Below are 15360 nucleotides of genomic sequence, written 5' to 3' on the forward strand. Positions count from 1 at the left end.
TTCACCCCTTTTAGCTTCATTTGAGGAGCCCCTACTTTTTGCACTGTAAGAGTCTACACATTGTGTGCACACACATTTTAGACATAGCTCATGATTACATTGATGCCACCATACCCCTTCCTCTCCTCTCCCTCCTCCTAACAAATCAACTCTTTTCCTCAACTGAGAATTCTTTGCAGGCCACATATACAAGCCCACTTCCATACCATTGATCCTTGTCGCCCTCCTCTGATTTACTCAACCCAAGTTTTTTTTTTGTTGTTGTTGTTGCAGTTTGGTTTTAAGATCAAGGGAGCAGAACTGAACACAGCATCTGAAGTATGGACAGACAACCTACTTATATATAAGCACATAACATGCTAAGTTCCCCCCTCCCCAACTGCAAAGCTTGACTTGCCCCATATACTCTTTTAATAGGTTGGCTCCCTGAAAAAGGAACAGACCATTATGTACTCAAGATTTGGTCTCAAAGTACACAAATAGTTCAGAAGACATAGATATCTAAGTTAGTCCTCTCTTCCACAAAGAAGGCCTCATATACAAACATCTACACTAGTCAGATTGTTTTAATAATCAACCACTGTTTTGTAAGGTAATCTACCTTTATTCATATGGAACTTGTTGTTGCTGATAGCATGTTGAACAAGGTTTCTTACTCCAGAAAAAACACTAAACACAAGATTCTGCTCTCCACCAGCACCACCCAGAACTGTAGCTTTCACCACATGAATTCCCCCCAGAACAAGGTTTAGCAAGACCACAGTAACTACTAACTGAAGGTTTGGTCAGGTAAATACCCTCCCCACACTTCCTTTGAGAGGTCAAACCTCTCTCCTCCTTAGAAGATATTTAATGTTATTACAATACCTGCCAACTTTTTTTTTTTATGGGAAGAGGAAAGGGGCTGTAGCAATAAGTATCACACGTCTGAAGAGTTATAGCCCATCACTCCTCCTTCATTGCAAAATCAGGAAGTTATCAATGACTTTGCAGTGTAACCTACCCCACCTAGCCATGAACTTGCTAAAATGGGGGATGTTATTCCAGGATACACGCTTATACTTAAATCTGACAAACAACCTCCCTTCCAAGTTACATAGCTGTTGTCTCAGCACTACCATATAATAAACTTGCCATTACCTACACAGAAATACAAGGCAACTGCAATCAGAACCCAAAATGAAATACACAGTCATCACTAAGGTTTTACCATTGCTATTCGCTGCCTTTGACTGTAAGCTAAGACGACACTATCCTGCTACACAGTTATAACTAACGCACTGCCATAGTAATTGCAATGGTAACTGCAATGCCCATCTTGCTAGATAAATAAAGAAACTAGTGTCTATTCCCGAGTATAAATTGCACCAACACGTTCTTCACCTGTTGCAGACTTAATCTGTCAGAACCAAGGCATGCAGAATGTCCAGGTCCCAGGAAGCACTATTTATCGGTATCATCTCCTAGAGGAAATGTATGCACCAAGTCCATGGCATCTCGAGGGTCTTCAACAAATCATCTCTGACAGAGATGAGCTGTCTTCATTTCCAGACAAGATACCTACCAGTTACCACAGACACAACAGAATTCCCAAGTACAGGTTTCTTCATAATACATATTTCACTGGCAAAGTCAAATAAGCTGTAGTATTGATATAAGAGAATAATGATATCATGTAGGTACAAAGGACCGCAAGAAGCCACCTAGTCCTGCTCAAAGTAGGTCTGGTTATATCCTCCTGCATGGAGCCTCAACCAATCAAGTTTTGCGTATTGCCATAGAATTGCAGTCCTCAGCCAATTTGGGAACCCTCTCCAGTGTCTCATCTGCCTCAGAGAGGCATTTTTCCCTCCTTACATTGACCTGGAATTTCCCACAGTCCAGCTTACATATATTTCTTATATATTTCTTGTGCTGCACCTCTGAGGCTCCTGGCTCAGTCTTCTTGGCACATTCCCCTCAGGCAGCTGCAGGCAGCAGGGCTCCCTCCCCTCCTCCAGGCTGAACAAGCCCAGCTCCGTCAGTCTCTCCTACACTCTTGCTCCAGCCAGCAAGCACCACGGCCTGCCACAGGGCTCACTCTGGTACCTCAGCACCTTCGCTGTACTCACAAGTACTGAACTAAGCACTGTGCTCCAGTGCCAGAGGCAAAAAATCACTTCCCTTGACTTGCAGTCACGCTCGACAGCCCAGGACGTGGTTGTCTTGCTTTGCCGTGGGGGCAAACTGCTGACACATGCTGTATTTATTGTTCCCCGGGACCCCACATCTGTGCCTGCCAGGCTACCTTTGAGGAGCACTGGACCACAGCCCATGCTATTGCATGTTTTTTCCAGTCCAGATGTGGGACTTGGCACTTGCCATTGCTGAGCTCTGTGAGGTTGCAGCCAGCCCATTTCTCCATCACACTGAGGTCCAAAGTAGCACTCCTGCCTTCTCCTGTAAATGGTACCCTGGGTTGGCATCTTCTGCAAACTTGCAGTAAACACTATCCTGTCTTCAAAGACAGGAAATTACATTTGCCCCAATACCAATTAAGCCACCAGCTGGACACGGCTTAACTGAATACCACCCTTCAAGCCACTCCCAACCACCTTCTTGGCCATCACGTGCCTAAAAAGGCCTGGAGGAGGGTTTGGTCTACAGTCTTTCCAGGGAAAGAGACAAGACTGATCAGACTGTAGTTTTCAGTCTTCCTTACCTCAAGATGGATGTGATATTGTTTTTTCCACTTGCCAGGAACCTCCTCAACTCACAAAGTTTTCAAAGGCAACAGCAAGCAGTGACATAAGCCAGCTCACTCAGCACCCTCAGAAGCAGACTTTTTGGTCCATGGTCTCAAATACATGCAATGACTTAAATATTCTTGAATATTATTTTTCTCTACAGTGGGTAATGCTACATGTCAACAACTCTACTAGTAGACTCAAGGAACTAGGAGACCAGAGGGCAAGACTCGCCAGTGAAAACCGAAACAAGACGTATTGTACATCTTGCTTTTTCCCCCCATATCCTTCCTCACTAACTCCTCAACCCCACTGACCAGCAGGCACACATACCCTTTAATTTTTCTTTTGTTGCCAGTATAGTCATAGCAGCCCTTCCTGTCATCCTTTAGTAATTCCAGCTACACCAAGCTTGAGCTCTCCTTGTTCTGCACCTGTGCTCTCAGGTACTGCCTCCATGTTCCTTCTGCTTCAACCTTCCATGGACTTGGCTTATTTTGCTGAGCCTCAGCCATGAGTTCTCCTTTCTTCCAACAGGTCTGACAGACTATCAGCACGGATTTTCCATCACATCGCAGCAGCCATTTCTTGTAGTTTACAGCTTTTTTTTCCCCCTTGAAGACAGTCAGCTGTCCTCAGATCATTTGCTCACTAGAGCAGTTTCCCCATGAGAACATGACAAGCACATTTCTGAATAAGGTGAAGTCATCTCTCCCATAGTCCAGGATTATGACTATCATGGCTGTTTAGTCCTCCCAGGATTTCAAACTTAAATCTCAAAACCACTGAAGTCAAGGCTGCCATTGACTGTTACAGCCAGTTCTTCATATATCTAACTACAGAATCTTGTGTAGTCAGTCCATGTTCACCTCCAACAACAACTTGACTTGAGTATATCCCAAGCACCTCCTGGATGGTTTTTGTGACACCACAATACTCTTTCAGCACAGATGTGCAATTCAGCCTGTTTGTTTGCCATGCTGGATGCACTTGCACATAGGCAGTACAGATAAGATTCCCATTTGCGCTGCCTTGACAACAGGAGTCAAAAAGCATCTCCCACCATGTCCCCTTTAGACACTTGTTCATCATTCCTCATGTTTTCACTTCGGCTTACAGAGAAGTGTGGGAGTATTCCAACATACTTGAAGCCCTCCTCAGAAGTTAACAAATCCGTTGGAAAAGAAACTCCCACCTTAATCTCCCAGATAGACCTAATCTCTGCCTCAGCAGTCCTTGTTCCTCATGGAAAACAGTGGTCAGAGAAGTCAAAGCCCAATCTGCAACACCAGCCATGCAGCCAGGTGCTGACCTGCTAGATGTTAACCCAAGTCTTTTTCCTTCATTCAGAAAGGCAACTAGTTTGTGGTCTCTGCACTTGCATCCTTCACCCTTGCCCTCACAATTCTTTAGTCACTCTTAAAAATGCTTAGGGTTACCATCCTTGGTGGCTACAAGGATATCTGCAAAGAGTAGACACTTAAAGATAAGTTACTCTCTCCACTACAACCTGGATCCAAAGGGGAAACCTCTGAAGACTTCACATCAGGTCAGCAGATGGGGTGCCTCAAAGACCCAGAGTAAACTCTCTGGTAACTATTCCCTCCCTTTTCTTTCCAAGGGCACTAGGTCTTTTGCACACAACAGGAGACTATTAAGACGCACAGAACAAAGTGCAAACACACAATGAAACCACTAAGCAATTTTCATGTCTTCCATCTGATGATTAAAACTGCTAAGACCACAGTTTCAGTCACAACTCCATCAGGACAAACCCCAGCTAGCAAGTTAATAAGCTTCCTTAAACATCAGAAAAGCTGTCACAACACCTTTCAGTTGACATTTCTGTGAAGGTCAGTCAAGCTCCCACTACGCTGACAGGCCTAGCCAGTACTAATGGAGATGGCAACATGGGACACCTGGAGATCGCCAGCAGCATTTGGTGTTGATAGAGCGCACAGTCCTTACAGAAAGTTTAAGCATAAACTAGCAGAAAAGTTTCTACAGACAAGAAATCTGAGTTTAAGATAAGCACTCAAGCATTTTTTTTTCTGTGAAACTGATTTTAAGGAAGAAACTGTGTCCTTGTAAGCATACAGCAACAGCTTTAAGCATTCAGCATTCCCTGTCCCCACAAGTATACCTCCCACACAGATTACAGAACTGCTAAAAAACTTCTGAGGAACGCTAGTGTGCAATGTTTTTCTAAATGAAGGGATGAAACTCACAACCCCCAGGAAAGCTCTGATTCCCTCAAGCATGAGGCTACTCCTCCAGTCCTTCCCTTTCTATACAGGGTCTTGTCCTCTCTCAGCTATTAGGCATATTCTAGAGACTTCTCCTGCTGTAAACCTCAGTTATGTTGTAATTTGCACTACAGATAGCAACAAAGTCACAAGTCCAGGAAGGCGGCTAAGCATTAGCTTTGCATTTCCATTTACTTGTACAGTTGGAATGCTATCTGTCAATAATTAACAACTGCAGCCATACCATGCAATACAGAGTGACCACATTCTGTCAGCAGCAAATCATGAAATATGATGACAAAATCTCAGCTGTCCATTGCAAGATCTGATGAATTTTAAGTTACATTACAGAGTTACAGGGATGTGTGCTGCTCCCTGCATTGCTGACACTGCAGCGGAGGGCAGCATTGCAAATCATTTCAGCAAGTTAACCCTTTTTTGTCAAGGATCTGCATCAGGACAGTAAGTCTGTTACTGATAGCCAAAGCTTTCTTGTGCTTATAATAGCTGCTATTTTTACTGCCAAAATCTATTTTCCATATTTGTCACACTACCAGCATTACTCTCAGCTGTGTGCTGTAAGAGACTGGTCTCACTGGCTACATATTGAACTAACAGAAATTCTTACGTTATTACTTATTGTAGGGGTTAACAACAAGAACCAGTTTTCAAGCAAGCTTTTAATCATTCTTAATCTAGAAGTCAAACCGCTTTATAGGACAACCTTCACTTCTGTTTAAGCTTGAAACATCTAAGTAGTTCTACATTTCTTCCACAGCTAGCAACTACTAGCTATGCTAGCTCTTGCCTATCCATGCACAAAAGATGAGGCTCATTTTGACTGGAAGGAACTTCTGTAGGGTATCCAATCCAATCCCCAACCTAAAGCAGGACCAACTCTGGAGTCAGATCATGTTGCTCAGGGTCCTACCATCACCTAGTTCTGATTATCTTCAAGGACAGAAGCTCTACAACATGTTTCAGTGCTTCATTTGCCTTGTAGGAAGAAGCATTCTTAACACATTACTGGAATTTCCCTTGATGTAGCTTGTGTCTGTTCCTCTTCCCCTTTCTCTGGGGACCTCTAAGGAGATCCAGTCTTCATTTTCTCTCACCCTTTAAGTCACTGTAGTCAGGAATCTGGATTCCCCAGAACTGTGTGGCAATGCCTTCACCTTTTACCCCACAAAGGTGTGCTGCTGACCCACAAGGACCCCTAGCTTCTCTCCTGTAAAGGTTTTTGTTTTCTCCAGTTCACACCACATCGCTGCTGCTGCATGGGGTCATTCTGCCCAAGGAAGATCTGACATTTGCCTTGGTTGAATTTCATGATGTTTAAGCCTGCAGACCTCTGACTCAATTAGCCCTAGCCTCCCGAATATCCACTACCCCTCCCAATACAATACCATCCACAAGCTTAATGGCAGTTTGTTACTGATTTGTATGAATGATTGGTGTGAAGACAGACCGTCCCAGTACAGATCCCTGCAGAAACCTACCAGTAACAAGCCTCCAGCTGGACTTTGGACAGCTGATCCAAACCTCCTAAGGCCAGCTGCGCACACAGCTTTTTTTTTTTTAAACTCACTTTAGTCCACTTACTTAAACCGTATCTCATCAGTTTGGCTACAAGGACATTTTCAGGAATCTTGTTGAAAGATTGTTGAAGCCTTACTACTGTCATACTAAGTAACACTGTTGTTCCTTTGCCCATAGCCACATCCTATGAATTCACAGAAATCACTTCAGGATCTCTTTTCAGACCAGCCTCAAATTGTGGAGACAACACAACTCATTTTTCTCGCTCTACATTACTTACATATTTACAGCCACATCAGTTTAACACACCTGAACTGTGCCTCCTAAGTCTCAGGAAACACAGCACCAGACTAGCTCTCAAAATTTATCAACCAAGAGAACTTTTGTTAATATTTCCAGAGTCCCACAGTTTTCACCTCTTTAAAACAGAATACTCTCAGTAGTATTCTTATATGATCTTATATGAAGCTTACATAAAATTTCTTCTACACCTGAGTACACTCACATTTGTCAGGAGGTAATGTACACTATTAGATGTTTATGCGAAACCACTGACGTGTCAACTTCAATAATCAAGACACTTCACTATAGTCAAAAGCCTGTTTTACGGCCATTGAACTGAAGTTGTCTTAGACACATAAGCCATGTCCAGAAGCTTGAGCTATCTCCGATACCATCAAATGCCAAAATGCAGCTATGCAGAATGCCACCTAAACTTCGTATGCTCCTTCCTGTACAGGATATCCTGAACAAATTGGTATATAGCACTTCCTAGCTACCACAAGCAGACTGTTTTATGCTACCTCAGCTACCAACACCACATTGCAACAGTATGTGCTCCGATCTTGTAGGAAGTGATTAATGGTATGATTACAACCATCCAATTCCCATGTTTGTTTTCTTTAGCTATAGAGATAAATGCTACAGTACCTTAATGAAGTCATAACAATATTGTTCCTGTTTCAAGAAAATCTACCTTAGGAAGTCACAAGTGCACTGAAGTGTTTAAAGCACAGAAGAAGTGGCACCACTGGAGAAGGGCTGTTTGGTCAGTTTTTATAGTATGAACACCAACCATCAGAAGCATATTCAGACACAGAATTAAGCTTCCCAGGCTTCACTGACCTCTAGTAATCATTTTTAGCAGAGTTGATAAAGCATATTTTTATTGTTGCAAAGGCCGATACGAAGGTAGGAGAAATCAAAGGGCCATATGAGGAAGTCTCATTTAAGTAACTGAAAAAAAGAAACAGATTAACACAAGTCAAAAGTCAGTTCATCCGTTATCATGAAGAAGTTTCTTGCATTTGATGCCATTTACCTTATACTTGATTAAGGCAAGTACTGTTCCACCAGATCAAGCACACTGAAGAGAAATCAAGCAAAGCCGGTTACTTTGAAAAATAACCTCAGTTTTTCCCAGTTCTACCTCCAGCAGCCATTCATCCAATCGGGTGTTCAGAAGCATGCCTGTCTCAGCAATAATTATTTTCCAGCTTAATCACACGCAACATTGTATTCCAATTAAAGCAGCAACAGAAGTAGACAAAGACAGCCCACATAGAACTAGATTAAGAAATTAAGCCAAACTCTAGTTTGTAATCCTCTGACTCAAGGCTACGGAAGACAACAGGTCAGAAAGCAAGAAGTTCATCAAGCTAGTTCAGCTCATTGCCTCCACTCATCTTTATGCACATCCAACATGGAAACCTATTTGACTAGCCTTTATTTACCTTTCAGTACCTTTCTTGGCCAGAGATTGCAACTGGGAGAACTTTAAATTCTGCACTTGCTACTACATTACAGTGATACTGCTAACATGCTAGGCATTTAGAACAGTCACTTAAGGAAAATACCCTGTCAGTTCAAACTAACCACAGGAAGATACTGAGGACAAGCTTAAACACTGTCATTTTTAGTAACAGACTCATTGAAAAGAGGAAAATGATGATCTCCTGTATCTTAAAAGAAAATCTGATATAGGAAGAACAAAAATAAACAGCAAGAACCATCTACTGCTGCAAGTAATTCTAATACTCCACTCAGCTCTAGACAAACTAGACTTGACTGGTTTTCATGTGGCCGAGGCGAAGCCATGCTATTTAATTTTATGTATTGCAGTATTCAAACGGCTTTTACTTCCATATTGTACTTGAGAAAGCTCAAAAAACAGGAAAATATTGAACAGAAGAACACAGAAGTGATTGAAGAGGTGAGTCTGGAAGCTTATTACTTTTCAGTACCTGAACCCATAGGGACCTTTTTGCTATCTTGCAGATGTACAACTTCATCAGATCAGTTTCCCACACTCAGGCAGACACAGGTAGGACAGAAGACAGAGACCCAGGTTTCAGCTCTTCAGAAGTACTTTATTCTTCCCGATATTTTTGTTCTGCTAGTAACTCATTGACAGAGACTTATTTATCAGTTGACATTTGAAACAGTCCCAAGTCTAAAAGTTAATTAGCTGAAAGGAATTAGATGGAGAACAATAACTTGAAGTACTCATCTGTTTGATAGCAAGAGAAAGTTTTGTTTTTAAACTATGACTTGGAATTTATTGTGCTATGCCTTAAAGCTCTTTAACACAAGACTGAGTACTAAGTCATATAGCAACCCCTGGCCTTGCTTTCCCAAAGTCAAGGTAAATACTGGCCATGAGTCCCCTCTGGAGTCTTACTTGTACTTATCTATACCACATTTTAACCAGCTCTTTCACACTTGCATTGCCCCCCCCCACACATCCAGGGGAGCAAGATGAGCTCTTAACCAAGAACTTTTTCATCTCTCCTTCATTTGTAGACTGGAAACAATCACTTTCCCCATTGTTATCTTTTACTGCTTATTTTGCTTTTTAAATACTTTAACTATTCCCTTCCATTTTACCTATGTTCAGCTTTTCCCACCTTCTCCTTTTTAACTATTTCTGGGATTTCTTCCCAGACTTACTGATACTCTTTCCTACACAACCTTTCTGCTTTCTAAGGAGGAGTCAAGAGCATGACTGTTAAGCAGTAAATGGATTGTTAAAGTTTGATCGATGCATTCCATGCCTAATCCAATAATTCATCGTTCTCTCAACAAAAAAATATATTATTTCACTTCCAATGGTTATGGTCTCTGAGGCACTGAATGCAACTGTTCTCCAAATTAGCACCTTAAAAAAAAAAAACAGGTTTAGATAAGCTAATCATAAAAAAAAAAAACCTCTTCCCCCTCAAGCGAGGAAAAAAAAACAAAACACGACATAATGAAATAAGTAACAGTAGTTAAGTAATTGCATCTACAGCTATTTTTCAAGTGTATTTAGGAAAATCTGGCCAGTGAGTATCCTTTGAAAAGTTCCTAAGAAAACTCCTCACAAGAGCTTCTGAATTAGTATCTGTATGCTACTAAGTTTAATGGTCATCAGAAGAAACCATACAAGTAGCCCTGACTCCACACAATATGGCCATTCAAAGCTGTAAACAAGATGTCACATTACAAATACAGAGTTAAGAAAAAGTGATGGGTTACCACACAGCTCATCTTTGATGAGTAATGTACCAGGACTACAACACCTGCACGCAATGCAACTGACATGAGCTCCCTCACTTCACTGCCAACTTGCCTAGTCGGCCAGTAGCCATGGATTGTGGTGCAAACCAGGTCTGCACACAGGAGAAACCCAAGGTTGCCCTCAGTCCCAAGACAGAGGTGAGGACTACTTCCACAGCAACAACACAGTCTAAAATGGGACAGCAGGCTGTTGGCAATCAGCGAGATTAATCTGCACCAGTTTGTACAGCAGGTATACTGCCGTACTTGCATTCACTACTGACTTTGAAAGAAAGCACTGAGACTTAAACTTGAGATTGCAGGGCTCCTAACTGAGCTTTTCAACAGGCCCTAGAAATGTTCCTCATCAGTCCCACACATGGCTGGCTGATACAGCATATCCCCGGCTCCTTTTCCCAGCAAATGCATTTACATCCGTGATGTTGCATACCTTGAAAGCTTCGACTACCAGCATCTAGAAGGTAATCAGCTGATTTAGATGCTCTGCAGAGACAGCACACTTTTGCTTCTCCTGCCGTAGAACAGTCCTGCTTTCCAGTATCATCCTGGGAGCCATACTACATAAAGGGGGTGGAAAAAGAAAAATCTACACCGATCATATATCTGAAAGAGACACATGGCACTGCAGTCTTACAAGAAATAAATTCTGCCTGAGTCCTCTTTTGCTCAAGATAAAACATTCACATTCCATGACATAAGACTATGTTATTTAAGACAGCAATAAAGAGAGAAACACATTGTTTAGATCAAGAAACAGCTCCATCTTTACATAGCATAAGTGGCTAACAAGTCACCACGATTTTTTATAATACCTAAAGTATTCAGATCTCAGCACCTCAAGGTAACATTATATTTCACTTCCATATGTATACAGGTGTTCTTGCACAACAGAAGCCAAAATGTTACAGCAATCATGAAGTTTAGTACGAATGAAACCTAAGGATGCCAATTAACACTGATGAATATAAAACCTACCACCTTTCACCCTCTCCATGCAAGTTTTATAACCACTTCCATCAGCTAGAGCAACTCAGCCACTATTTTTATTTACACGTTACATTGCATGTTAAAAAAGTCTTGTCTAATATTTAAATAGCAGTCAAGAACAAGCCTATACAATATATTTTATTAACTGTAGATGCTAACATTGTAGTTAGCCTGTATTTATTTTACATGAGCACCACAGTTTAACAGTGATCTTAAACACAAGAGACCTACCGCAATGAAACAGAATGAAGAACTGTTCCAAAACTGTAGACTATTTATTATTTTGAGTTAAACTGAAGTATGAGCTGGACAAACCTCTGGTTTCATTTTTTGCTGATTAACAAACAATCCATGTTTAACTCTTCATCTGTCAGAGGTTACTGTTATGTCTTCCAGTGCAGTTGCTCTGTTTCCCCACACAGATGCTCCACACGCTGCTGTACCAGCCACATAACATACCAGTATTTCACTCTCCTCAAGTACTGAAATCCCTTCTACTCCTCCTCTTACTATCACCTTATTGAGTCTCCTAAAGCCTTTTCTAAGTGCATTTCTCTCCCTACCATCTTCTGAAAACGCATATTCAGACAGGAATTCCTAAGCCATTATCACTGTCCTTTTTCCTCCCTGTACACAAAAGGCTTGTATTGTCTTTCCAGTGCCCAGCTGTACTTCCTCTTCCCCCACGTAGTAATCTTATTTGTTTGGCCTCATATTTTTGTCATGACTTAGCCTGAAAGTCATAATAAAATCCCCAGTCAACTAGACTGTTCTGGTCAATAGTTACACAGGAATTTCCTTAGCTTTATTCACAGTATCACTTCTGTATATGGTACACTGCATACTTGTATTTGTACAGTTTTCACACCTTTATAACCCAACCCATGTAGCTGTCCTTCCAGCTCCACTACACTGTGGTGTTCTGTACCGCAGGTTGTTTTAGTAGACTGTTTCTACCCCTCTGAATTTAAAAGGCTATGTCCCACATATGCTTCTTTTTTTCTTGTTTTATAAAGAAGCTAAGCATAACCAACAACTCAAATTGCAAAATATATTTTCCCCTCAACAAAGTCACTGAAAAACACAGTGTACATTGTTCCTTTCTAGTCACCTTAAAATTCTGCCTGGTTTCTCTTTAATTCATGCTTACACTCCGAAAACAACATCATTATGAAAACTAATTGTGTACTGAAATTATGACCAGTTCATTATCCCGTAGCTCACAAGTCCACCTACTCAGCATAGCTGAAAAATACTTGACAATACATACACTATTTCATGGATCAAGAGTTAAGGTAATGTTTGCTACGCATGCCGTACATTTCCCCTACTTCCAAACTACACTAATTTTGATTGTATAAGCTTAGTACATACTTCATTGTATCGAGTGGTGTTTGATGGATAAGTAACTGGTAGAATTAATTGTACACATAATCTGAACTTGATAGCCCCGTTTTACTGAAAAAAAGCAGTATTTATTAACATAGCTCTGTCTTGATTCAAAAAATCCAGAGGTTGCTGTTACTTTAGATTTCACATATGTTTTCTCTTCCTTCCCACTTCAGCTTTTTTGGGGTAATATTTCTATGAGGAACTACAGATCAAATAAATCATCATTTCTAGCTGTCAGTCAAAAATGATTGAGTAAAGGTTTGATTTTATATTGAAGGTTTTCTGCTAGGGTTTTCTGGTGGCGCTGTTTTCAGTTCTTCCTTTTGCTAGCATTATCAGCACTGACCAGCCAGCAGGAAAAATGGTGATGAAAATTAATCAGCAGTCTTAGGTACTGTCAACATCTAATCACGCTCAGAACATATTTATGTGAGATGACACCAGCATTATTAAAAGCTACAGCCATTGTATATACATGTGTGTTCCCCCCCCCCCCCACTTATCTTTGACAGTTCCAGAGATAAGGAAAACAACTGTGGGAAATTTCAGGGCCAGGAAGACAGTTAACTGAGCACTAAGATACTGACCAAAAACTCTTTTCCCCTGCTCCTGACCTCACAGTCCAGGAGTCATTTGTACTTTAAGATTTCCCCATTTTGTGCTTAGATTACACTTCAAAACTTCTGGCAGATGTTCTCAAGTGTTATCGGTCAAGTTCACATATGCCAAAAGCAATCTGGGAAGACTGACATCTGATTTACACTCATCAAGACTGAAATAGAAAGCCACCACACGACAGCACACGGATGCTCTGAACTTCGTTGTTACTATTATCTTTATATTTAGACGTAAAAATAGCTTAGCAAGGTTATGTCAAGTCTTGAACTACAAGTTATTCACCTCTAAAGAGAAGCAATCTGAACCCTTTGTTTGATCCTGAGTGAGAAGTGTGCTACCACAGCAAGTTTGCCAACCCTATGTAAACTAAGTCTTCAAACCTTAGTTTTCAACTGTAACACCTCCTTAATTGTGAAGGATTCATTTTCACCAATTGTGAAGCCGAACTCTGCCTAATAAGTGTTTGTTATTGCCTAAGAGCTCCAAAGCCTTATGTGTGGAAACTAACTGCCGGATGAATTTACAAGGGGACGAAACTAGGTCTTCAACACTTCCTGCAGCGCTCAGCCAAGGAGCCGCAGAGAACACACATTAAGGCAATCGACCTTGTTTCAGTTACTTTAACAGCGGCTTAGTTTAACGGCTGACCAACCGTCAAAAACAATAGGAACGCCATCAGTGCAGCCGCCCCTCCGCAGGGACAGGGGGCACGCCGGCCGTCCCGAGGCGGCTCCGTTTCGGCAGGCGCACGTTGTGCGGCTCCAGCGGGCAATAACCATCTTCCTGAGAGCCGCATCGTTGCCAGAGGGGGGAGACTATCACATGCAGGAGCGCAGCCTCGCAGCAAGCGGCTCGCTCCGTGCAGGAGCGCTTCCCCGCTCCCCTACCGCCGCCCCCCGCAGCCTGCCCACCCCCGGGGCCCCCGAGCCGCGGCCCCGTGAGGAGCAGGAAGGGCTCGGCGCTCCCTCACACCCGGCACACGGCGGCGGGACGGGGGCTGCCAGCACGCCCCCAGAAGGGGCGGAAGGAGGCGAGGGAAGCCACGGGCAGGCCCGGGACACTCCCGCAGCCCCGGCCCAACTTCCCCGGCCCGCGGCCGCCCCCCCCGCTAACGGTACTAACGGCACTAACGGTCCGCACCGCAGCCCAACGGCTGCGAGCGCCGCGCCCCCTCTCTCCTCTCCCCCCTTCCCGCGAAGTTTCCCCGCCGCTCCCCCCGGCCTTACCGCAGCACAGGCGGGACACCAGCAGCCCCAGCAGCCCCAGCCCCAGCCCCGGCCCGCCGGGCGCCGCCGAGCCCAAGCGCCGCCACCGCCGCCGCCAGGAGGCACCGGCCGCGGGGAAAAGTTCCCCGCGGGCTGCGGGAGCAGCAGCAGCAGCGCCGGCCGCGGCCCCGGCCATACTCCGGGCTCGGCTCCCAGGCACTACGCTCCGTGCCCGGCTCCGGCTCCGTCCCGCTGCCACCGCCCCGCTCCCGGCTCCGGCCGCGTTTAGCAGCGAGCAGGGAGACGCCGCGCCCGACTCCCCGCCCTCCGCCGAGCGGGCCGCACCACCCGCTGAGGGGGGGGGGGGAAAGGGAGGGAGGCGTGCGCCGCGCCCCCCAGTCCCCGCCCCCGCCGTACCCCTCCCTCCCCGCGCCTCCCCCCCCTCGGGCAAATCGTCTCGCCCCCCGTCCCCGCTCCGGCTAAATCCAAACCCAACGGGGGGGTTCCCCGTGGCAACGCGGCGAGTGAAGCCGAGGGGGAGCGGGGGATGGGGGGGGGGGCACCGCGGCATCCTCGCCCCCCCCCCCCCCCCACTGTGGGGCTGTTGGTATGTGCCGCCCCGCCCACTCCCCCCAGCCCCGCCCGCCCTGCCCGGGCCGGGGGCGCCGCGCCCTCCCGCCCCCTCGCCCCTTCCCGCCCCAGGGGAGGCCGGGACCCCCCTGAGGGGCCCAGAGCAGGGGCTGGGACACCCCGCGCCACAGGGCACGTGTATCCATCTCGGGTGCTCTGTGCTTAGAAGAGTGACTGAAAAATACTCAATATACCATGGATATACCATGAATATACCACGAATATACCATGAACATACCATGAATATACCACCAATATACCATAAACCATGAACATACCATGAATATACCACCAATATATCATATACCATGAATATACCATGTATACACCACCGATATACCATATACCACCATGAATATACCATGTATATACCGCCAACATACCATGGGTTGTGATACCATGCTGGGATACCCGCTGGTTAGGGGTTCCCCGATCAGCCCATGTTCTCCACACGGCAGT

At 44.3% G+C, this 15360-nt stretch overlaps 1 protein-coding gene across 4 annotated transcripts in view; it reads right to left on the reverse strand.

Annotated features, from left to right (window-relative positions):
* Positions 1 to 14622, reverse strand: part of NECTIN3 (nectin cell adhesion molecule 3) — a 68943-nt gene extending 54321 nt beyond the window's left edge. For 3 of the 4 annotated variants that reach the window (XM_040568912.1, XM_040568931.1, XM_040568940.1), the window contains exon 1: positions 14293 to 14585. In XM_040568912.1, coding sequence (XP_040424846.1) covers positions 14293 to 14467 — 175 coding nt within the window. In that variant the 5' untranslated portion in view covers positions 14468 to 14585. Of the gene's footprint in view, positions 1 to 14292 lie in introns of all 4 variants that reach the window. The other variant, XM_040568904.1, reaches the window with a different exon arrangement.
* Positions 14623 to 15360: the final 738 nt, after the last annotated feature.

This window comes from Cygnus olor, chromosome 1 (assembly GCF_009769625.2).
Source record: "Cygnus olor isolate bCygOlo1 chromosome 1, bCygOlo1.pri.v2, whole genome shotgun sequence".
Classification (NCBI taxonomy): domain Eukaryota; kingdom Metazoa; phylum Chordata; class Aves; order Anseriformes; family Anatidae; genus Cygnus; species Cygnus olor.